General features: G+C 41.6%; 2 protein-coding genes across 20 annotated transcripts in view; one reads left to right on the top strand and one right to left on the bottom strand.

Annotated features, from left to right (window-relative positions):
• RPS6KB1 (ribosomal protein S6 kinase B1) overlaps positions 1-4,664 on the bottom strand; it is a 48,008-nt gene extending 43,344 nt beyond the window's left edge. For 4 of the 17 annotated variants that reach the window (XR_006742499.1, XR_006742498.1, XM_045586389.1 and 1 more), the window contains exon 1: positions 4,435-4,661. Coding sequence is in view for 11 of the 17 variants with exons in the window: in XM_045586389.1 (XP_045442345.1) it covers positions 4,435-4,575 (141 nt within the window). In the remaining 6 variants the exon portion in view is untranslated. Of the gene's footprint in view, positions 1-3,831; positions 3,953-4,434 lie in introns of those variants that run through there. The other 13 variants (XM_045586380.1, XM_045586386.1, XM_045586385.1 and 10 more) reach the window with 9 other exon arrangements.
• A 115-nt stretch (positions 4,665-4,779) lies between these two features.
• On the top strand, positions 4,780-24,261 carry TUBD1 (tubulin delta 1). 3 transcript variants are annotated; one of them, XM_036451473.2, is made up of 9 exons: positions 4,780-5,089; positions 6,153-6,369; positions 9,348-9,495; positions 10,551-10,767; positions 11,575-11,806; positions 14,590-14,754; positions 20,369-20,509; positions 21,615-21,798; positions 23,590-24,261. In XM_036451473.2, the coding sequence occupies exons 2-9, from the start codon at positions 6,198-6,200 to the stop codon at positions 23,690-23,692; spliced, it is 1,362 nt and encodes a 453-aa protein (XP_036307366.1). In that variant the 5' UTR covers positions 4,780-5,089; positions 6,153-6,197; the 3' UTR covers positions 23,693-24,261. The 3 variants fall into 3 exon arrangements, with proteins under 3 accessions (XP_036307366.1, XP_045442346.1, XP_036307367.1); XM_036451474.2 differs by lacking the exon at positions 4,780-5,089 and adding an exon at positions 5,440-5,546; XM_045586390.1 differs by lacking the exon at positions 14,590-14,754.
• The last annotated feature ends 1,134 nt before the right edge of the window (positions 24,262-25,395 follow it).

Raw genomic sequence — 25,395 nt, 5'->3', positions numbered from 1 at the left:
TCCATAGACCGACGCTCTACCAGAGCCAAACCGGTTTTGGCAAAACTTTTTTTTTTTTTTTTTTTTACTATATTTTATTGATCTTTTACAGAGAGGAGGGAGAGGGATAGAGAGCTAGAAACATCGATGAGAGAGAAACATCCCCACAGGGAATGTGCCTGCAACCAGTGTACATGCCCTTGACTGGAATCCAACCTGGGACCTTTCAGTCCACAGACCGACGCTCTATCCACTGAGCCAAACCTGTTTCGGCAAAACAATAGTCCTCTGAGGTAATCAATCAATGTCTTTTTTTAAAGACTTTTAACTTTATAAATGTATCAAATTACTCTCCTCATCTTTTAGTTACTGAAGAATATGTATATTTACTAATAAAGATTCATTCATTGTAATATATCTAATTTAGAAAAAGATATTACATCCCCCAAAATGCAGCCTCTTGTACTAGTATAACTGCATTTATTATTAAGTCTCTAGGCACAGATGAGAGTAAACTTGAATGATTGGTTCCTTGGCAATGGGTAACACTGACTATATTCCCATGAATTAGCTAATTGCTTAATATGCCAATACGTTGTAAAAAGTACTTTAAAGACTTTATCTCACACAATCCTCATTCACAGTGAAAAGAAGTACCACAGACCGTAAACAATTTATTGTAGGTCACACAGTCAGTGAGCATGACTGGAAGGATTTGAATTCACTTTTGACACACCACAAAGAGGTACTTTATGAACAAGACTAGTAAATGCAATGAAGAACCTGTGTAGTGAAGCTTGCTGAATGGAGTGAAAAAACACTACCACTAGTTATCTACATGGTCTAGCCAATCATCTCTTTGGCCTATGCCTCAGTTTCCTTACTGAGGCTACTCTGATATGCACCAATGTTTTAAAAGTTTGTGTACTAAACTAAAGGTTATAAATTGACAAATAGCCAAAATATTAATTAATATAATAGGCTAGAAGCAAATTGACCATCACACCCTCACAAGATGACTGCCTACAACCATGCCAGCAGGGGGGTTAGTGAGTGACGACCAAAGGACTGAAAAAGCAGGCTGTGTGGGCAGTTAGGAGTGACCAAACTGGCAGGGAAGGGGCAGTAGGGGGCAACCTGGCCAGCAGCAGGGGGCAGTAAAAGGTGACCAGGCTGGCAGGGAGTTGAGGGGGGAGTTAGGGGCAATCAGGACAGCATGCACAACCAGTGAGGTGCAATCAGGCGGGGTGAGGGGGGGGGCAGTTAGGGGCAGGCAGGCAGGTGAGTGATTAGGAGCCAGCTGTTCAGGATTGTGAGAGAAATAATCCGACTTTCAGTTTAGGCCTGATCCCTCTAAACTGGCAGTCGGACATCCCCCAAGGATGCCAGACTGGAGAGGATACATACAGGCTGGGCTGAGGTGATACCCACCCCATGCACAAATTTCGTGTATCGGGTCTCTAGTATTATTATAAACTCACAATAACTTGATTTTCTAAAAAATACAAATCTCTCATTTTTCAAAACATTTAAATTTTATTTTGGAAGAACCTGGATATCATTGAATTTCCTTGGGTAGCTAACCCAATCCTACTGCTACTGTTTTTGGCTTTCTACCTTGAGGCACTCTTTTTTTAAATATATTTTATTGATATTTCACAGAGAGGAGGAAGGGAGAGAGATAGAGAGCTAGAAACGTCGATGAGAGAGAAACATCGACCAGCTGCCTCTTGCACACCCCCTACCGGGGATATGCCCGCAACCAAGGTACATGCCGCCCTTGACTGGAATCAAACCTGGGACCTTTCAGTCCGCAGACCACACTCTACCACTGAGCCAAACCGGCTTCGGCTTGAGGCCCCTCTTTTTTTTTTTTTTTTTTTAATATATTTTATTGATTTTGTACAGAGAGGAAGGGAGAGAGATAGAGAGTTAGAAACATCGATGAGAGAGAGTCATCGATCAGCTGCCTCTTGCACACCCCCAACTGGGGATATGCCCGCAACCAAGGTACATGCCCTTGACCGGAATCGAACCCGGGACCCTTCAGTCCCCAAGCCGACGCTCTATCCATTGAGCCAAACCAGTCCCGGCTTGAGGCACTTCTTAATACACTCAAGCCCTAGCCAGTTTGGCTCAGTGGATAGAGCATCGACCTGTGGACTGAAAGATCCCGGGTTCGATTCCAGTCAAGGTCACATGCCCCGGTTGTGGGCTTGATCCCCAGTAGGGAGCATGCAGGAGGAAGCCTATCAATGATTCTCTCTCATCATTGATGTTTCTATCTCTCTCTCCCTCTCCATTCCTCTCTGAAATAAATAAAAATAAATTTAAAAAAATAAAACACTAAGCCGAAACCGGTTTGGCTCAATGGATAGTGTCGGCTTGGGGACTGAGAGGTCCCGGGTTCGATTCCAGTCAAGGGCATGTACCTTGGTTGCAGGCACATCCCCAGTAGGGGGTGTGCAAGAGGCAGCTGATCGATGACTCTCTCTCATCGATGTTTCTAGCTCTCTCTCTCCCTTCCTCTCTGTACAAAATCAATAAAAATATATTTTAAAATAATAATAATAAAACACTCATAAAAAATTAAAAAAAAAACACTCAGAAGAAAAATTTTCAATTCCAAAAGCATTGCTAAGTATGATATACTATTTTGCTGAAAGCTCTTCCTCAAAATCCTCTCTAATTACCTTTGCTTTTTTCCCCAAAGTTCATTCACCCCAGGGCAGTGGCCACATTTCTTTCTTTCCTATTTCTATCAATTTCTCCAGCCTCCCTTCCACACACTCTAAAAATCCCATTTGCTGGTACCCAATAGGACACATGGCCAAGAGTAGGCCAAAACCCAATGAGGTTCCAGGTCATAATAGGTATCTTTATACAGTATTTTACTGCTACCTCCTTTAACTTCTGGGATAAACCAATGGTCTAGAAATTCTATCAGACTTTATAAAGCATCCTTCTTATCAAGTTTTCACCCCTACCCCAAAGCCACTGTCAATATATGACAAGAGTATACTATTATACATGTAATGAAAGTAATCCCATTTTGTTTTCAAGTTGTATTAGTGTATCTAATGTTCCATTAAAAGGCTAGATTTACATATGCAAACATATTAAAAAGTACACATCTCAATATCCACCTTCCAAACTAATTTTGATTTAGACTCATTTGATTATGAGAAAAACAGTATTATTTTAGTTTTTTAAAGTTTTCCAATTTCTTTCTATATATAAGCATCTCAATTTTTTGTCAATAAGCAGGGCACAACTTGCCAGAAGGAAAAAATTGGATGAAGGAAAGAAAGGGAAACCCCCTTATGAAGTTAGAGCAAACTTCTGCCATGTACTCATCTAGACAATGGAATTTACAATAGAATCTAAATTACCATAAGGATTTGCCCAGAATCAGTGATTTACAATACCATTTTTTAAATTTAAGGTGTAATTTGTGATTTTTCAATAAATTTATCTTGAAGGAAAAAAAAAAGAATGATATTCCACAAACAATAACAAACTATTAAGACAGCAAAGGTAAAACCAAGCTAGGCATAGGAAAGACAATCCTACATTTACCACCCTGGATTACAAGCAAGGAAAGCCCTCACACCACCATTCACAAGTCTCAGTTCAAGCAATTTATTTTTGGCAAGCCAAATCACAGCTGTCAACGCTGGGTTTTTTTCCACCCCAAAATTATATAAGTTATTTTGAAAAAAATATATAGACATCTTCAACTGGGGGAAAAGTAAGTTATAAATGCCGTGTGTTGTTATAAATGCTTTATAAAAAAATTTTAAAAAGTCACACGGAAGTTTTGTTTTTTAAAAAAAGAGCAAACAAACAAACCCTGGAAGATGCAGCAGAGCCCCCTTGCTCCCGAAATAAAACTCCTGGTGGCTGTAACAGCAGCGGCAGCGCTACTCCCGACAGAAGTTTTCAGCTGTCACTTCTAACAGCTGAGCGCTTCCTAGGAGAGAAGCGACAGGCCGAGAAGAGAGGTGGTTGTGGGAGGTCCGAAGATGGAATACTTGAAACCTTACACTCGAAGGGAAACCCTTCCGCACTTCACCTGCACTTAGGGGGACACCCAGCAAGCGCGGTCCCTCTCCCCCCAACACGCGCTCCGCCGCTCGCGCCCCGCCGCCCTCAGTCAGCTGGAGGAAGCCGCCGCGCGCCGTCCGCGGTCCCCGCGCGGACGGCTCCCGGCTGCGCTGCTCTGGGGCGAGGGACGCCACCTGCACCTGCGAGCCCCGCAGCGGCCTCTCCCCTCGGGCCAGGTCCGCCCCGCCCGCTCCCCTGTCTCGGGCCGCGCGGCGCTTCAGCTGGCCCCGGAGACTACGCACCCCCTGGGTCTCCGCGCTCTCGGACGCGCCGTGCTTCCCGGGCCCGCCCCGCCGCCCCGCCGCCCCGGCCCTGTCACCGCCGGCCCCCCGGGACCACGGGCCTCACCCCCTCCTCCAGCTCATCCTCAGAGCCCGCGTCCTCTGGCTGGTCCAGGTCTATGTCAAACACTCCTGCCATGTCCTCAGCTTCCCTGTCTCGGAAGTCCGGCGCTGGGTAGAAGCCGTCCCGCCTCCGTCGTCGCCTCATGGGCCCGGACTCGCCGCAGACAGCACCGCCGCTGCCGCCATCACTGGCTGCTTGAGCTCAGTGCGTCTGCGCTTAGGCCTGAGACTGGCTCAAGTTCAGCGCGCGAGCATGCGTACAAGCTTATGTGAAGCCGACGGTGGGCAAGGCACATGCGTACAGCGATCGCCAGGACGCAGGTACTGGCAGACACATGCGCAGAAGCCCAGCCGAAGCCGCTCGTGGAAGCTAGAGCATGCGCATTGCCAGCTCAAGCATTTGCTCAACAGGGAGCATGCGTACGGTGTCTGAAGTTGATAAATTGAAATTGAACATGCGTAATTAACCTTTCTGAAGAGGAAAAGAAAAAAAAAAATACAACAAAACTCTACGTTTGTGGAACATGCGCATTAGTTCTCCCTAGGGTTTTTTTTTTTCTTTTCTTTTTTTTTTGGGGGGGTGGTGTTGAAAGTGAGCATGCGCATAATGGCCCTTTGAAGTTTGAACAGAACAGAAACGGCTGGTCCGGGGGCTGTCAGTGAGTGGGGTTAATGGGGGAACTCCTAGGATGAGTGGGGAAAGGGAGAGTCTTGGCTTTGCTATTTATTACTTAAGTGGGCATGGGAAAGTTACATAACCTTCCAGAGCCTCAGTTTCCCTATCTCTAAAATGAGAGTAATGATTCATAGTTTGCAAGGTAGTTTGAAAATTATGAGTACGGCCCTTAGCTGGTTTGGCTCAGGGGATAGGGCCTCCGCCTGCAGACTGAAGGGTCCCTGGTTCCATTCCAGTCAGGGCACAGGCCGGGTTGCGGGCTCGATCACCAGTAGGGGGCGTGCAGGAGGCAGCTGATAAGTGATTCTCATCATTGACATTTCTATCCCTCCCTCTCTGGAATCAATAAAAATATATTTTAAAAAAGAAAAAAAATTATTAGTACAGAGTATGGCTCACAGGTCACTGCTCTTTCCAGTGCTGCATAGACCTGGTGTGAGGTATTTACAAAAAATAAAAAATAAAAATTATCTTTGTTAAAAAATAGTGAAGTCTTACTGTAATATTTCATCTGATCCAATTTTTCCAAGCTTGGTCTTCTTTGCTGTCCTACCTAAGCTAAACACAGTTTTTCTTATGTGTTACTGTAGTTACCAGGCCAGAAAGGTGAATGGTGGAGTGAGAGAAAGTCATTATTTAGAACAGAGAAAATTGTTAATTAATACATGTACAATTGTTGAGTTAACTTCTGCATTCTATGTGTCCCTGTGGTGGGAAGTGTATAGTATTAATTCTTTCAACAGCATGCGTTTTGTTTTGTTTTGTTTAAATACATGCATGGGAAAATAGCAAATACAAATCAAATTTTGGGAACTGTTGAGCTGTGTATGAATAGATTTGGGTACAATAAATTCAAAATCCCAAAACCATGTAGAGAAAAAGAACAACTTCCTTAAATGACTGGTTCCTTAGACGACATAGCTATTTCATCTATAACACCGTACATGCATATGGTATTTTTTAAATTATGAATTTAATTTACATGGCATTTTATTTGTTCTTTATTGATAATGTAGTGGTTCTCAAAACCTATTTTTCTATTACAGGTTGCTCACTTTTTTTGAGGAAATAGGCCTAGTGTGTGTCTCAGCATGTCAATAGTAACACTGCAACTTGGTCAGAGTGGCAATCAGATTGGTTTTGAAGTATTTGATGCTCTGTTTAGTGATTCACACTGTTCCCAGGGACTCTGCTCTAAAAGAGAGAATGAGGCATATCAAGCATCTTGCAAAGAAAGATTCTTCAGTGAGGAGGAAAATGGAGGTATGTGTGGCTCAAATCCTCCCCTTTACTCTGACATAACCAACCAACATCGAGTCTGAATTTCATCCCTTCCCATCTTTTTAGGGAATGACTTTGCACTTGATCCTTTGTTTCTGTGCTAACAACCTTCCCCCTCGGCACAAGAGCATGCTCAGATCTTGCCTATTTAAAAACAACAAAACAAACAAAACTTATCTCTTGACTATAACTTTTTGTCTTCTTTATTATCTCTTTACCTACTCAGCTAAGAGTCTCAAAGGATTTCCCACTTTATTTATTTGTTTGTTTGTTTGTTTATTTATTTTTTATTTATTGGAGTTCCAGTGGCACAATCGGTTAGCGCGGTACTTATAGGATTTCCCACTTTAACCAGCTATAATCTTGCTTCTGCCCTACACCACTGACGCTGCTCTAAGAAGAGCTCTCAGTGTTAGCCTAATTACCCAATCCTGTGACTGTTTTATTTTCTTATTTACTTAATTCTCTATTGGATTTGTAATTAACTCTAAAACTCCTTTTTTTAAAAAAAAAAATTTTATTGATTTTTATCAGAGAGGGAGAGGGATAGAGAGTTAGAAACATCAATGAGAGAGAATCATCGATCAGCTGCCTCCTGCACACCCCTCACTGGGGATGTGCCCCCAACCAAGGTACATGCCCTTGACCAGAATCGAACCTGGGTCCTTTCAATCCAAGACCAATGCTCGATATCCACTGAGCCAAACCGGTTTTGGCTAAAACTCCTTCTTAGAATCTGAACCTTTCTTCTCCAATGGTTGTATCGCAGGTGCCCCTGTCTTCACGTGTATATTATAGTTCTCTCTGGGCAATTTCAGTTTCTCTTGTAATTTGTGACATCTTTTACACGAATGACTCAAATCTCTAGCCTTGCCTCACTTTCAAGCACAGTTAGTGGACGTCTCTACCTGCATCTCCCATGTGTACTTCAAAGTCAGCATCTCCATATCCAGCATCGTTCATTATCTTTCCTTTAAAACTTGGGCTCTTGCCCTATCCGGTTTGGCTCAGTGGATAGAGCGTGGGCCTATGGACTGAGGGGTCCCAGGTTTGATTCTGGTCAAGGACTTGTATCTTGGTTGTGGGCCCATCCCCAGTATGTGTAGGAGGCAGCTGATGGATGTTTCTCTCTCATCGATGTTTCTAACTCTCTATCCCTCTCCCTTCCTCTATGTTAAAAAAAAAAAAAAAAAAATCAATAAAATATATTTTAAATAAATAAAACTTGGGCTCTTACTTCCCGCATACCATCAGATATCAAGATCTTAATTTAGCCGAAGCCGGTTTGGCTCAGTGGTAGAGCGGCGGTCTGCAGACTGAAAGGTCCCAGGTTCGACTCCCATCAAGGGCATGTACATTGGTTGAGGGCACATCCCCGGAAGGGGGTGTGCAAGAGGCAGCTGGTCGATGTTTCTCTCTCATCGACGTTTCTAGCGCTCTATCCCTCTCCCTTCCTCTCTGTAAAAAAAAAAAAAAATCAACTGAAAAAAAAAAAAAAAGATCTTAATTTAGCTCAACCAGTGTGGCTCAGTGGTGGAGTGTAAAAGTCACGGTACAATTCCGGGTCAGGGTACATGCTTGGGTTTGGGGTTTTGGGCTCAATCCCCAGTAGGGGCCAGGGAGTGCAGGAAGCAGCTGATAGATGTTTCTTTCTCATCAATGTTTCTATCTCTCCCTCTCCCTTCCTCTTTCTGAAATAAATCAAAACATATTCAAAAAGATCTGCTTGATTTACCTCCTACATATCTCTTGAAACTCTTCTGCCTTTTCCATGTTCACTGTCATTACCTTAGTTTTGACTCTTGTCCTCTCTCACATGGGCTGTTTCAAGACACTCTGAGTTTCCCTGTCTAAACTCCTATGTCTATCACATCTATCCTCCACACTGCTATATTAAAAAGACATCTGGCCCTAGCTGGTTTGGCTCAGTGGATAGAGCGGGCCTGCAGACTGAAGGGTCCCAAGTTTAATTCCAGTCAAGGGCACATGCCCGGGTTGTGGGCTCAATCCCCAATAGGGGGGTGTGCAGGAGGCAGCCAATTAATGATTCTCTATCATCATTGATGTTTCTCTCTCGCTCCCTCTACCTTCCTCTCTGAAATTAATAAATATAGCTTTAAAAAAAAGACATCTGGCTAAAACTGGTTTGGCTCAATGGATGGAGCATCGGCCTGTGGACTGAAGGGTCCCAGGTTTGATTCCGGTCGGGGGCATGTACCTTGGTTGCGGGCACATCCCTAGAGTGGGGTGTGCAGAAGCAGCCGGTTGATGGTTCTCTCTCATCAATGTTTCTAGCTCTCTATCCCTCTCTTCCTCTCTGTGAAAAATCAATAAAATATATATTTTTAAAAAAAGACATCTGATTATTCCTCACTTGCTTGAACATCTTCAGTGGTTCATTTCAAGCTTTTAACATTGTACACAAGGACTTCCAAGATCTGAGCCCTGCCTGCTTTCCATCTCCATACATCACTTCTTCTACTTCCTCCTCTATCATCTGCTTCAACAATCCTAAACTGCTCGTTGTGTTCATGGTATTTTGTACCTCCGAATATACTACTCAGTGTGGATTTGTCATGGGTCATCACATGATAGAGTGATTGTTTCATCTCTCCAACTAGCCCTTCTAGGGCTGGATTGGTGTAGTCTTCATCTCTGTGTTCCCAGTACATAGCACATTGTAAGCACTCAACAGATGTTTGTAGACCTGACCCAGTGACCATTGTAACTCACACTGATTCATCTTGCTTAGCAGAATGCTAGACATTATGAGCCATCTGCATATACCTGCTGCTGCCCACCTTGATTTCTGAGCAGTATGACCACTCTTTCTATCCTCATACTTCAGATTTTGTGTGTGTGTGTGTGTCGGGGGGGAGGACTTAGAAGTTTATACTCTGTGTTAGCCTAAATATGACATATGAAATATTCTTTTATTTCATCCCCCACCCCATTTCTAGTTCCAATTGCCCGGGCTGTACTTGTTGACATGGAACCTAAAGTTATCAATCAAACACTATCAAAGGCTTCCCAGTCTGGCCGATGGAAATATGGCCAGCGTTCATGCTTCTGTCAAAAACAAGGTTCTGGAAACAACTGGGCATATGGGTAAGAATAATTCATCATGATTTTTCCATTTAGATACTGCTACATAGTCGATTAGTAGAGAGTGTAGTTACAACTGCACGGTTGATATACTGTGTGCATAATCTTAAAATTGCTATTTTAAAATGTAGGGCATAAAAAAATAAAATCAAATAAATAAAATGTAGGGCGTGACTTCACCCAGAAGAAACTCTCATTTTATCTCATGGATGTCTGTGCTTCAGGTCCAGGTAATGAAAAAACCGTGGACCTCTTACTGCAGGGTTTTCCACTTCTTCACTGTCATTCTGCCAACAAACTTATTATCAATATATTTATCACACAAGTATTTCAGGAAATAGGGAATACAATGAGGCAGTAGTATTTCCTGGAGTTCTTTGGGAAATTCAAGTACCTAGGCTCAATTCAAAAATTCTGATTTAGCTGAAACCAGTTTGGCTCAGTGGGTAGAGTGTCAGTCTGGGGACTGAAAGGTCCCAGGTTCAATTGCGGTCAGGGGCATGTACATTGGTTGCGGGCACATTCCCGGTAGAAGGTGTGCAGGAGGCAGCTGGTCGATGTTTCTCTCTCATCGATGTTTCTAGCTCTCTATCTGTCTTCCTTCCTCTCTGTAAAAAATATCAATAAAATATATCTTTTAAAAAAAAATCCTGATTTAATTAGTATGGGAAGAAGCCCAGATATTGGGATTTTTCAAAGCTTCCCTGAGTGATTGTAGTGTGCAAAAAAGTTTCAGAACCACTGCTTTAGGAGTATTGTTATGAGTATTGAATATTATGTTGTACCATACCCTTACAGAACTACCTGGTGGTTGGAGTCTCCAGCTAAAGGAATGGCCTGTAACAGGATTTTCTGTATCTAGTCAATTCACTGTCCTAGCATTCCTACTCTCCTGTTAAGTATGTTTTAACTTGTGTATTTTAAATTTTGTGCCTTTCATGAGAGTTAGTTCCCTTTCATGGGTTTAAACAGCCTTCTCTGTCCTATATCTTTCTCTCTGCATTGCATATCTCTGGTTAAACTGTAAGGTTTATATTTGTCCCTTTTGCGTTGCATAGTTACTCTGTTCATGGACCCAGACATGCAGAATCTATAATGAACCTAATCCAGAAGGAAGTAGAGAAATGCGACTCCTTGAGTGGTTTTTTCATCGTAATGAGTATGGCTGGAGGCACAGGATCTGGGCTGGGTGCCTTCATTACACGGAATTTACAAGATCAGTATTCCAACTCTTTGAAAATGAATCACATTATATGGCCTTATGGAACTGGCGAGGTAAGAACACATTCATTAGAAGTTTTACATTTTTATATTTCAATCCTGCTGCAGTTGCAATACCTATAGGCAAAAGATTGATCTGACCCTTTCTTTGGAAATGTTAAGTCACTGCTTCACGAGTGACTATACAATATGGTACCTGCGTGGACAATTCATTTAACTTTGCTCAAACTTTTGCAAACAGATGAGGTGTCCTGGTCTCTAAAAATTCCAAAGAAGACAATTGTGCATTTTCTCTCAGGGACACATTCCTGAGTTAGTGCCACTGTCTACACTTGCAGTGTTTCCCAAAGTGTGGTACGCGTACCCCCAGGGGTACGGGAAGAGTTTGGTGGGGATATGCACTGCACTGTGCTTAGCTGAGCCTAATTCTATGTTCTCATGAGTATAAGGGGTATTCAGCATTACGAAAATTATAAAAGGGGTACACATATGTCGAAAGTTTGGGAAACACTGGTCTGCAGTATAAGAAGCAGACACCTTGAGAAATCATAACATGGAGGTGAGATAAGTCACTCTAGGAAGAAAGTGTGATAGTAACGCCGGCCATCCATTGAATCTTGACTATACACAGCACACTGTTCTAGTGATTTACATGCATTCTGTCATCAACCTTTAAAACTTTAGGAGGCTGGTATAATTATTATTCCCATTTTACAGAGAGGAAACTGAGCCAGAGTGATTGTGTACAAGGTCATATAGCCAGAAAGTGATAGGGCCAGGACTTGATCCCAGGCAGGATGATCTCCATCCTCTTAACCACTATTTCTCTCCTGCCTTTCTCATTTCTGACCTCCTCTCCAGGTTATTGTTCAGAATTACAACTCCATTTTGACTCTTTCTCACCTGTACCGATCTTCAGACGCCCTCCTTGTTCACGAGAATGATGCTCTTCATAAGATCTGTGCAAAACTGATGAACATCAAGCAGATCTCCTTCAGAGATATAAATCAGGTCCTCGCCCACCAGCTGGGAAGTGTGTTCCAGCCTACTTACTCTGAGGAGGGCTCATCTCACTACAGAAGAAATCCACTAGGTACTTGTCCTCCTGTATGTTACTGACAGGAAAGTCTCACGTTCTGAAAGCCTCCAAGTTATTCTTTCTTGGCTCCTCTCCTCTGCCTGAAGATACACTCCGTCTCCCTCATCTCAAAAGCCTTCCTAAGGCGCTGCTTAGCTCTCTGAACTGTCTTACTGAAATGTTTTGGGAAGTTACTAAATTCTCTAAAGAGTGGTGGATGCCCATAGACTATTCTTCAGTATTCTCTCTCTCTCTCTTTCTCAGGAAAACTTTGAGGTATAATTCACATAACATACAATGCACCCATTTCCAGTGTACAAGTCAGTGTTTTTTAACATATCCACAAAGTTGTACAACCATCATTTTTATCACTCCAAAAAGACCCATCACCCGGCTGGAGCGGCTCAGTGGTTGAGTATCGACCTATAAACCAGAAGGTCACGGTTCGATTCCCAGCCAGGGCATATGCCTGGGTTGCGAGCTCAATCTTCGGTGTGGGGCACGTAGGAGGCAGCCAGTCAATGGTTCTCTCTCAACATTGATGTTTCTGTCTCTCTCTTCCTCTCTGAAATCAATAAAAAATAAAAATAAATCCACCATTCTTTTTTCAGCTTATTTGGCAAATAGTGCCTTATCAATTCAAATCACCTAGATGCAAATGACTCTATAATCTATACCCCCTCCTCCCTCTGCCCCCACCCAATCTCTTTCCTAAATAGTTTTCTCTTTCCCTATCCCAGTTTTTTTAGTTACCTTGTGCCTCTTCAAATTTAGCATGTTCTGAATGGATTTATCATTTCCCCCCGTCTTTCTCTCCTGCCACTTCTTCCTCAGTTCATATCACTGATTTCTTCCACTGTCCTCATATCTCATCAGTGTACTCAGGCCTGTAGGTGCCATCTCAGTCATCTGTCTGCATTCTTCCTCTTTGCTTTTTCTGACAGCCCCTCTACTGATTTTTTTTTTCCCTATCTCCATGACTACTCCTTTTATTCCCCTTTTTCCTCTGTTTTTCAGGCTCTAAATGCTAGTCTTGGATCCTCTCCCCAGTTCCACAGCTTTAAATACCACTGTCTTTTCCAACCTGCCAGTTTATCTCCAACTCTGACCGATTCCCTAAGCTCCAGATTTCTATACTGAGCAGCTGTCCTGACATCTCTATGTACACATTTCATGGACATTCCAAACACACTGAGTCTAAAACAGGTCCCTTAACTTTGCTCCAATTTTGTTTCTTTCTCAGTTGCTCAATTTTTAAAATGTAAGTCCCCTAAAGACCTCAGATACCCACATAGTTCTGCTCAAGTGTTTGAAGAGACTTCACCTTCTCAACAAAGCAATTGGGGATTGTGAATTCCTAGGGGGTCCCCGTCTGCCATCTGGGGTGACTTTCTATACTCTGACAGAGAATGAGAAGCACGGGGCTGATCCAAGATTGGATTTTTTCACCAGAAAGATTTGATGAGGCAGAAGGACAAGGAACAGCATAAGGAGGGAGGTGAAGAAAAGGGAAGACTCTTCTGACTGGTTTGGCTCAATGGATAGACTCGCAGGGGTCCTCAAACTTTTTAAAGTGGGGGCCAGATCACGGTCCCTCAGAGAGCTGGAGGGCCGGACTATATGAACTACTAATTCCTACTGTAACACCTCGGCTGCGCTCACTGCCCCAAAAACCTGGCGGGCCAGATCAGACTCCTCTGCGGGCCGCATGTGGCCCGCGGGCCGTAGTTTGAAGACGCCTGGTAGAGCCTCGGCCTTGGACTGAAGGGTCCTGGGTTTGATTCTGGTCAAGGGCATGTATCTCAGTTGCAGGCTCAATCCTTTGCCTGGTTGGGTATGTGTAAAGGCAACCAATTGATATGTCTCTCTCACATCAATTTTCTCTCTCTCTCTCTCTCTCTGACTCTCCCTCTCCCTTCCACTCTCTCTAAAAATCAATGGAAAAATATCATCAGGTGAATCAGGTGAGGATATTTTTTAACAAAACAAAAAAAACAAAAAGAAAAAAAGAGCCAAAACCATTTTTGGCTCAGTGGATAGAGCATCAGCCTTCTGACTGAAAGGTCCCAGGTTCGATTCTGGTCAAGGGCATGTACTTTGGTTGTGGGCACATCTCCAGTAGGGAGTGTGCAAGAAGCAGCTGATCGATGTTTCTCTCTCATCGATGTTTCTAATTCTATCCCTCTCTCTTCCTCTCTGTAAAAATAAATAAATAAATAAATAAATAAATAAATAAATAAATAATAAATAAAATATATTAAGAAAGAAAGAGATAAAAAAAAAGGAAAAAGGGGAAGACTGATGGATTGAGAAGGCAGGATGTTGATAGATTAGTCTATCTTAGTCCACTAAGGCTGCTATAATGCATAGGCTGGATGGCATGTAAACAACATAAATTTGTTTCTCATAGTTCCAATTACCATTTAACTAGATAAAATAAATTAGAGAACTAGGAAAATTTCTAAAGGAATATTTAGTGAATACAGAAAGACAATAAAAGCATATTAATTCTTATACTTATTCTTTCAACTAAATATTTCATTCATATAAACAGTTACTTGGCTTCTAAACTCTTTATTTCTTTTTTGGCAAAGTGTTATTTCTCACTCATGCTAACATCGGTGCCAAAATGAAGCAAACACATAGTCTGTCTCTGAAATTTTATTTACATTTAAAAATTTAAGCAGTTCTGGCTTGGAAGAGAAAATACTCAGACCATCAAATTGTGGTTGTGTATAGACCAACAGGAACAATGTGGAATTAAAATTTCAGTTAACATTTCTTTTTTTTCCTCACAGGAGACTTAATGGAGAATTTAGTTTCCCATCCGGAATTCAAGCTGCTGGGTGTTCGTAACATTCCCCAAATGTCTGAGCACTCCCTGGCCTACAGCACGTTCACGTGGGCTGGCCTCCTCAAGCATTTGAGACAGATGCTCATTTCCAATGCAAAAATGGAAGAAGGTAAAGGGTATTTTAAAAATATGTCACCCAAAAGCTGGGAAGAATGCTTGGGGTTCTCAATATAAACTGGCAGGGGCAGTTAAAAAATAATGGCCCGCCGGAACAGGTTTGGCTCAGTGAATAGAGCATTGGCCTGTGGACTGAAAGGTTTCAGGTTTGATTCTGGTCAAGGGCATGTACCTTGGTTGCGGGCACATCCCCAATTGGGGGGAGGAAGGGGTGCAAGAGGCAGCTGATCGATGATTCTCTCTCATCAATGTTTCTAACTCTCTATCCCTCTCTTTTCCTCTCTGTAAAAAATCAATAAAATATTAGCCGAAACCGGTTTGGCTCAATGGATAGAGCGTCGGCTTGGGGACTGAAAGGTCCTGGGTTCGATTCCGGTCAAGGGCATGTACCTTCGTTGTGGGCATATCCCCAGTAGGGGGTGTGCAAGAGGCAGCTGATCGATGTTTCTAATTCTCTATCTCTCTCCCTTCCTCTCTGTACAAAATCAATAAAATATATTTTTTTTAAAAAAATCAATAAAATATTAAAAAAAAAAAAAATGGCCCCCTCTTCTGGCCAGGGAGGAGCCTGACTCACAGGACATCCCAGGAGGGCTTCCTAATCACCTCACAGTGTCATTCCCGAAATAATTTCTGATAAATGTGACATTTATTTTTATTTATACTTTATTTTTATCAAAGTAATATATGAACAGAGTTTTTAAAAATAAGTAACTAAGCCCTAGCCAGTTTGACTCAGTGGATAGAGCATCAGCGTGTGGACTGAAGGGTCAGTTCTATTCTGGTCAAGGGCACATGACTGGGTTGCGGGCTCGATCCCCATAGGAGGCATGCAGGAGGCAGCCAATCAATGAGTCTCTCTCATCATTGATGTTTCTCTCTCTCCCCCTCTCCCTTCCTCTCTGAAATCAACAAAAAAAATATATTAACAAAATTTTAAAAAGCAAGTAGTTAAAATTACTTAAGTGTATACTTAAGTCCATTTTAGTACTTACAGATTTGTATTATAAACATAAGGTATTTACAGATTTTGTTTACATACATTGCAGTGTATGTATATTATATCTCAATCTTTTTTAAAAAAAGCCAAGTAATTGTCCTGCATGAATTTATAATGAGGAAAAGAGCAGTGCCCTATCCTACACTGCCCAGCTGATGCCTTCCTTTCCATGTTTTTAGCTGCTGGAATTTGCCTCCATGTTTCTAAATATCTTGCTTATACTGTTATTTATGTTATGTTCCATGTTTATATATTATCAATTGCCTCCCTAATGTAAAAATGGAGGATAGAATCTTCTTACATGCTCTATACACACACACACACACACAAACAAACACACACACCCACACACATTTTTTACTAGATCAGTTTTCTTTTTTTTTCCATTTTATTTTATAATAAATTTTTATTGTTCATATTATTACAAATGTTCTTTCCCCCCCCCCCCCCCCCAATCCATTGGTCTCCTCCACCAGGTTCCCACCCCACCCTCTGCCCTTTCCCCACCCCCCATTGTCCTCATCCATAGGTGCAGTTTATGTTCAGTCTCTTCCCACATCCCCCTTTCCCTTTTTCCCCTTCCATACCTCTGATTCTATTATATTCAACAGTTAATATTGTTCATCAGATTTTTTTTTTTAATTTCCTTGGTTTTTAGATTCACTTGTTGATAGTTACGTATTTGTTGTTCATAATTTTTATCTTTATTTACTTTCTCTTGTGAAAGAACCCCCTTTAGTAAATCATATAATTCTGGTTTGGTGGTGATGAACTCCTTCAGCTTTTTTTTTTATTAGTGAAGCTCTTTATCTGACCTTCGATTCTGAGTGATAGCTTTGTTGGGTAGATTATCTTTGGCTGTAGGTTCTTACTATTCATCACCTTGAATATTTCTTGCTATTCCCGTCTGGCCTGCATGGTTTCTGTTGAGAAATCAGCTGACAATCGTATAGGTGCTCCTTTATAGGTAACTACCTGCTTTGCTCTTGCTGCATTTAATATTCTCTCTTTGTCTTTTGCTCTTGGAATTTTAATTATGATTTGTCTTGGTGTGGTCCTCTTTGGATTCCTTTTGTTTGGAGTTCTGTGTGCTTCCTGGACTTTAAGTAATTCTTTCACCAGGTGGGGAAAGTTTTCTGTCACTATTTCTTTCAGTATGTTTTCGATATCTTGCCTCTCTCATCTTCTGGGACCCCCATAATTCTGATGTTGGTTCACTTGAAGTTGTCCCAGAGGTTTCTTACATTATCTTCAATTTTCTGGATTCTCTTGCCCTCTAGCTTCTGCAGAGGAGTGTCTTCTGGCTCTTTATGTTCCAAATCTTTGATTTGATTCTTGCGATCTTCCATTCTGTTTTTAGGACTCTGTATAATATTTTTTATTTCAGACAATGTATTCTTTATTTCTTGTTGATCCCTTATCATTTCTTGTTGATTCCTTATTAATTCTAGTTGATCCTTTTTCATATCCTCATAAGTCTTATCGATCTTTTCTAGGAAATTCTTGAAAAACCTTATAAGCGTAGATTTGAACTCTATATCCAGTCGCTTTTTGTCCTCCATTTCTTTCGTTTGTGATATATTTCGTTGTCTCGGCATTTTCGCAGCTTCCCTGATGGGGCGGGGTTTCAGGGTGGAGCCGACAGCCTTGGCTTCCGTCAGCCCCGCCATATGCGGTTCCTGAGTTTCAGGGTCCTTCAGTACTCACTGCAAGCACCTCTGAGAAAGATGCCCTAGATTTTCACCTGCTACCAAACAGTCTAGGCTCTCCCTCAATGAGCCCAGAACTGGGGTTCAGTTCAGTTTGAAGTGGGGTTGGAGGTGGTGTTCAAAGCAGTTTGGAGCCCCTGTCTCCTTCCTGCCAGGGCAATCTCGGAGGCACAGCAATGTGTGCGCCTCCGGGACCTCCTTTCGCCGCTCCCCCGGGGTTCCGCCTTACAGCCCAGCTCCCTATGGATGAGCCTGGGCCCCCGGGGTCTGGCCTAGAACTGGGGTTCAGAGCAGTAGGAACTGGGGCCCAGCACAGTCGGAGCTTTTATCTCCTTCCCGCTAGGAAACGCCCACCAGGCACTCAGCCGCCCCCTCCTCTCCGGCTCCGTTCTCTCCATGTGCGCCACAGTTCTCTGTACCTTAGGCTTTTCCAGCTCCTCCGCTCCTCCTTCTGGTTTTCTCCTTGCTTCTCGTCATAGAATTTCCAGTCGACTTTCCTGTCGTTCTGGGTAATGTCCATTTTATATTTTAGTTGTATTCTATTGAAATTGTTGTGTGTGGCTGCGGCTAGGTGTTTACCTGTGCAGCCATCTTGGATTCTCCTACTAGATCAGTTTTCAAGGTTTGAATTACTTTTGCTACGTAAATACTCATAGTTCAGCCATGTAATATCATTCTTCTACCCTTTCACAACATTGATAGTTTGGTCATGTACAGGATTCGAGGTTGGGAATAATGTTTTTAAAAATATATATTTTTATTGATTTTTTTTACAGAGAGCAATACGCAATAGTGTCCCTCAGGCCAGAGGCTCGGTGGCTTAGCCCTTCCTGATGGAGGGGTGCACTCCCCCTGCCGCAGGGAGCGGGAAGGGGCTGGGCTCTCAGTGCTTCTCAGCCAGAGTTGTAACATCCTCCTGTTTCTTCCTCTTTTATTTTTTATTTTATTTTATTATTAATATATTTTATTGATTTTTTATAGAGAGGAAGAGAGAGGGACAGAGAGTTAGAAACATCGATGAGAGAGAATCATTGATCAGCTGCCTCCTGCAGACTCCCCACTGGGAATGTGCCTGCAACCAAGGTACATGCCCTTGACTGGGATCAAACCCGGGACCCTTGAATCCGCAGGCCAACGCTCTATCCACTGAGCAAACTGGTTTCGGCTCTTCCTCTTTTAGAAGTGCCTGGCGCTCCTCCAGGACCTCCTCTGGGCGCAGGAGTTTCAGCTTTCCCCGCTCCTTCATTTGCTTTCCAGCTTCCAACATTTTGCTGCCATTATCTCCTCTGCCTTTTTTCTTGCTTATGCTTTAAAAAAAAAAAAATCCTTGTACTATCTTGTTAGTGAGATTTGGGAAGATAGTGGCAGTGAACTTGTTTATTTAATCTGTCATGTTTAACTGGAAATCACTACTGAGGATTATCTTTGTAGTGTAGTATGTTTTACCACGAATCACAATAATTTAGGTTTCAATTCTGTGAAAGTGGATTTCTTCTACATTATTTAATTGTAATTCCCTAGGGATTTTAGGTTATAGTGCCTGGGGTTTGGAGGTAAGTGGATAGTTCACACCTTAAAGTAATGCTTCCGGAATGTTTTGGGCCACAGTCCACAGTATATACCTGTTTTTCTAGCAAAACCTGTTAACATCTCAAGGAACACTGCGTTCCTAAGGGCAGTATAAGATGTGCTGTGCTGAGCTTAGGTCAATAAACTATAATTTGCTTAGTCATTTTCCTATGAAGGACTGTAGGGTGTTAACATTTTTTTTCAGTTATAGATAGAGCTTTTTTTAAAAATTGAATTTATTGCTGAAACCGGTTTGGCTCAGTGGTAGAGCGTCGGTCTGCGGACTGAAAGGTCTCGGGTTCGATTCAGGTCAGGGGCATGTACGTTGGTTGCGGGCACATCCCGGGTAGGGGGTGTGCAAGAGGCAGCTGGTGGATGTTTCTCTCTCATTGACGTTTCTAGCTCTCTATCTTTCTCCTTTCCTCTCTGTAAAAATCAATAAACTATATTTTTTTAAAAATACTTCTCAACAACTTTTAAAAAATTTGAATTTATTGGGGTGACATTGGTTAATAAAATTATCTAAGTTTTAGGTGTACAATTCTACAATAGAGCTTTGAACATATAAATATTCATGTATGTAAATATATGAATAAATATATATACATCGCTAACAAGGTTGAAGAATACAGTTTTTTGTTTGTTTGTTTTAAAGAGATTTTAAATTTATATTTTATTGATTTTTACAGAGAGGAAGGGAGAGAGATAGAGAGCTAGAAACATCGATGAGAGAGAAACACCGACCAGCTGCCTCCTGCACACCCCCCACCGGGGAAGTGTCGCAAGCAACCAACGTACATGCCCCTGACCAGAATCGAACCTGGGACCTTTCAGTCCGCAGACCGACGCTCTACCACTGAGCCAAACCGGTTTCGGCGAAGAATACAGTTTTAAAACTCTTCATTTGTTATCAGACTGCTCTATATAAGGACTGACCCCACTAATATTGCCATCAGCAGTATGTCTGTTTCCACTTGTCCTAGCAACAGGAGGAATGAGTGATCCAAGATGGAGCCAGGCGGAAGCGACAGTGTCTTTTAAGGCCTGGCTTTGGGAGTCACACCCATCATTTCCGCACCGCCCTTTCGGTGATTAAGGTCAGCCCTATCCCATGTGGGAAGGGACCACACAAGGACCTGAATTCTAGAAGGCAAGAGTCACTGGGGTTCCTCTTGGAGCCTGGCTACCACCCTCTCTTAGAAGCAAAAAACTTTTAGTTAGCAAATAAAAATGTATGTAAAATACACACATTCTGTAATGTATCTTTCTCTTCCTGTTCAAAGCCAGGCATAAAACCTCTTGCTTTTGTTTTTTTTTTCTTTTGGTAGGTATTGATTGGCAGGTACGGCCTCCTTTATCAGGAGCTCCTACTCCTGGTAAAATGCCTGTCAACAAGAACCCCCACTTTAACAAGTCCCTTGCTAACTTGGTCATCCTTCGTGGAAAAGAGGTGCACAGTGCGGATCTGGGTAAGCAGGGGTTAAGGTGAAAACGAAGATGTGCTTTTTGCACATACATAGGGTACACATGGTTTAAAAAGAAAGTCCCTGAATTTATTCTTAGAGAGAGGAAAATAATAATTATATGTTTTTATAGCAAAATGAAGCCATTTTATCAGTTAGTATGTGACTGAACACCAAAATAGGGGTGGTTTAAACAAGACACAAATTTAATTCTTTCTTCCTGAATCTGGTGGTTCTATTGTCTTTATCTTAAGGCTTCTTCCTTCTAAGACATCTGTTAGAGTTCAGCCGCCACGTCACAGGTAAAGAGTAAAGGAAAGGAGTAAAGAAGGGTACAAGTCCTCCTCCTGGAGTTACACACCACACTTGTGTTTCCATCCATTTGACTGGGACTGAATCACATGCCACACTTAGCTGTAAGGTCACCATGAGCACAGTTAAAATTTGGGGGTTTTGTTACTAAAGAGAGAGAACAGGTCTTGTGGGACAGCTAGTGGTCTCTGTGCCAAGCATTTTGTTACAAAAATTTCAAGAAGTTGAAAGAGCAGTTCTCTTGTTAGTTTGTGTTTCTATGGCATGTCTCTAGATTTATATTATCCTTACTTGATGGTTTCAGCAGTGTCCAATTGGCTGCTTCTAGCTGTGATATAAAGAACACTAAACAATCTAGTTCGTGTAATACCCCTTAGATAAATAGTAACGATTAAAAAGGGAACATTTCACCCCAACCGGTTTGACGCTCTATCAGTGGATAGAGAGTTGGCCATCGGACCGAAGGATCCTGGGTACAATTCCGGTCAAGGGCATGTACCTCGGTTGCAGGTTTGGTCCCCAGCCTTGGTCAGGGCATGTGCGGGAGGCAACTGATCAATGTATCTCTTTCACATTGATATTTCTCTCTTTCTCTGTTATGATGAGTATAAATCATTTATCAAAAGCAATGTAAAGCTAGTTTTTAATTTTTTTAAATTTACTTTTTAAATGTAAGGCTATTTTTAAAAGGCAAAACAAAAGGTATTTGGTGAAGTGGATAAGAAAATATTCCTTTATTATTTGTTTTCAAAATTAATGATTTACAATGTGAACAATGGCTTATGTTGTTTTACTCCAGGGGGATTCAAAGACCCAGCCCTCTATACTTCCTGGTTAGGACCTGATAATGCTTTCAATATGTGGAAAACCCAGCGAGCCTTTAACAAATATGAGAAGTCTGCAGCATTGGTCAGCAACAGCCAGTTCTTAGTAAAACCACTTGATATGATTGTGGGCAAAGCGTGGAATATGTTTGCTTCAAAGTAAGTAAAAGATAAACCCACAAACCTGCCTAACCTTAGGCAGATAGTATCATGTTAAACCTCAGGGAAGGATCTGTAACAGCTTAGCCTGTTTGGGCTGCTTTGACAGAAATAGCATGAGATGGGTAGCCTAGCAAGAATCAGTACTTGATTCTCACAGTTCTGGAGGCTGGGAAGTCCAGGTTTAAAATGATGGCAGATTGGATGTCATCAATGGTGGTGAAAATAAACTCTCTGGTCACAGGTGGTGTCTTTTTTTCTGTGTCAGGACACAAAAAGGCACTATCCAGGTCTCTTTTGTGAGGGCACTAATCCTATTCATGAGGACTCCACCCTCATGACCTAATCACCTCCCAAAGGCTCACTTCCTAATACCATCACCGTGGGGGACACAAACGTTCCATCAACAACCTGGAGCAAGCATGGCTAACACTTTGTAGGTGTGAAACTTTAGGCATGTTACTCCAGGCTTCATTTCCTTATCTGTGTAAGGGGTCCAAACTGAGAGGACCTGTGGTGAGGATTAAATGAGATAATCATGTAAAAACATCTAGTGCAGTGCCTGACTAGTAAATGCTCAGTCATTGTTTATTATTATTGTTGCTGTTGACTAAATTAGTTTCTACCTGAAATGAAATTAAAGCAGAAATTTCATTATAAGACAATAAGATAGTTTTCTAAAATAAGATCCTTGAGCCCTAGCCATTTTGGCTCAGTGGATAGGACATGGGCCTGCAGACTGAAGGGTCCTGGGTTCGATTCCGGTCAAGGGCACATGCCTGGGTTTTGGGCTCAATCCCCAGTAGGGGACATGTGGGAGGCAGCCGATCAATAATTCTTTTTCATCATTGATGTTTCTCTCTCCCTCTCCCTTCCTCTGTGAAATCAATAAAAAATATATTAAAAAATAAATAAGACCTTTGAATAGAAGAGATCCTTATCTTGCTCAGATATATTGCAAGTGCAACTCCACTTGATACTAAGGAATGTCTACTTCATATTAAGAAATGTGTTATCAGGTTTCCTGACCTCCGCCACAGTGACCAGCTATCAAAGAAAAATACCTCAAACGATTGGACAAGGCCTCCACTTTGATTAACCAGGATTCCCAAGTTTATTGTCACTCTCTTGGACACTAAAAAGGCAGGGAGCCTGCATAAACTTTGAAAGTTTGCTAATCTAGCCGAAACTGCTTTGGCTCAGTAGTAGAGCGACTGAGGAGTCCCAGGTTCGATTCCGGTCAGGAGCATGTACATTGGTTGCGGGCACATCCCCGGTAGGGGGTGTGCAAGAGGCAGCTGGTCGATATTTCTCTCTCATCGACGTTTCTTTTCTTTTTCTTTTTTTTAATATATTTTTATTGATTTTGTACAGAGAGGAAGGGAGAAAGATAGAGAGTTAGAAACATCGATGAGAGAGAGTCATCGATCAGCTGCCTCTTGCACATCTCCTACCGGAGATATGCCCGCAACCAAGGTACATGCCCTTGACTGGAATCGAACCTGGGACCTTTCAGTCCCCAAGCCGACGCTCTATCCATTGAGCCAAACCGGTTTTGGCATCTCATCTACGTTTCTAACTCTCTCACCCTCTCCCTTCCTCTCTGTAAAAAATCAATAAAATATATATATATATATTTTTAAAAAGTTTGCTAATCTTTGGAGCCAACATGGAAGCAAAAGGAAGACTTTAAATGTTCCTGAGCTGGGAAAAGTCTATTTATTGCTTCATTTTAAGAGTTATTTATCTGTCTGGTATTTTTCATTTTACATTTTCTGTTTCTTTTGCCAGAGCCTACATTCACCAGTACACGAAGTTTGGAATTGAAGAAGAGGACTTTTTGGACAGCTTCACATTGTTAGAACAGGTTGTTGCCAGTTACCGCAATCTCTGATCTTGAACAAAAGGTTCAAGGGGAAAAATGCCTTACGTCACTTTGGGACTAAAATATTTTCAAGACTATTTTGACTGTATGTTTTCAAATTCTGAGCTTTTAAAGCTAGCCAAGTCAAATGCTTATTTCTTCTGCATACTGTGCCCACAGAATAGGAGAAGAACCTTTTAAATAGAGAATATCATCTTTTCAACAAAAACATCTACTTGGTATTTTCATTTGGAAGACACACAAAAATTGGTGCTTCTATAAAGAAGTTTGGAAACACTTTGCTGAGATGTTGGAACACTGGAACTATCCAAAAAGGGGAATATTCTGTTTTGTCCCTATATGCCTACCTCTTCCCTCTTCATTACAAAAAAGGATTCATTAAGTATGTGCTAAACTTTCGCAGCACAATTTTAAGTAAAGAAATTGAAATTCTGTATTTAAATGTATTTATCTTTGAAATGAACGTTCTGAACCACAAGAGGGAGCTGTTGTTAAATATTATAGGGTGAACATCTTGTATATTTTATTCTTTAACAGGTAAGATTTTCTACCTTCAGCAGCTATTTAAAATAAAACCAGGATTTTGTTAATAAATATACATCATGCTTAAATACGAAGGTAAATGAGTAATGGTTATTTTATATGCTTTTCTTAACCGTTTTGGTTATCAGAAAATTGGGTTTGTTTTTCTTGTAGATTTTGGAATGCCAGGGCAGAAACTGATTTTATTCCAATTAGTGCTTTTAAGTTATTAATAAGTGTTTAGAAGATGGTTATGTGCTTTTCAGTAAAAGGAGTAAGAGCTTTCACCAAAATTTCACAAAGTTGAGAAAATTATCATCAAGGAAATACTGTGCTTGATAGAATTGGCACATCCAGAGGTATCGGTTTCACTCAGGACAAAACACAATTGCAAGTTGGCAACTGAGTTTGTGGGGAGTGGTGTACTTCAATAAAACACATCCCATGTGATGTATTAGCAAATGTAAAGTGGGAAACAGGAACATTTGCCCTCTCTGCCAAATCTATCAGTAGTGATTTATTTTTATTTGGAAAAATGACAGTTCACAGCTTCACTGGCTCTTCCTTTTCTTTCCATATGGAAATGATTACCTTTTTGCTGTTTTTCTTATCAACTGTTGCTATGATTTAAAATACTAAACCATATCTTACTTCTAAGGAATGTATAAAGTGGCCTATCTGTTCAGCTGCTAAAGGGCACGCCCCACCGCTGTATTTTGTTAACCCAAGTATGCTTGAAAAATAATTACATCATAATTTTTACAAAATAACATTAAAAGTAATTGTTTGGCACTGAAGAGATTCTAAGACTAAATAAATTTTCCAAATTAAACCAGCACTAGTAAATATCTGTAACTGAATGATCTCACCAGGGCTAAGCTGATTCTGAAGAAATTTGCTTAAAGTTTAAAGAAAGTCTTAAGTTGAAATCATTTTATATTTAAGAAAGGTACCATAGGGACAAGTATATTACTAATTTGGCAACTCATGGAATCAATGGCAGGTGAATATTAAAAGGAAACCAGCATGGCTCCGGTAGTTGTGGCTTAGTAAGTTGGGCATCTTGCCATGCACCAAGAGGTCACTGGTTTGATTCCCGGTCAGGGCACATGCCCAGGTTGCTGGCTCAATCCCCAGTGTGAAGTGTGCAAGAGGCAGCCAATCGATGTTTCTGTCTCTCCCTCTCCCTT

Source organism: Pipistrellus kuhlii, unplaced genomic scaffold, assembly GCF_014108245.1.
Source record: "Pipistrellus kuhlii isolate mPipKuh1 unplaced genomic scaffold, mPipKuh1.p scaffold_m20_p_22, whole genome shotgun sequence".
Classification (NCBI taxonomy): Eukaryota; Metazoa; Chordata; class Mammalia; order Chiroptera; family Vespertilionidae; genus Pipistrellus; species Pipistrellus kuhlii.
Note: the sequence above shows the minus strand (reverse complement) of the source record. Positions and strands in the feature narration are given on the sequence as shown.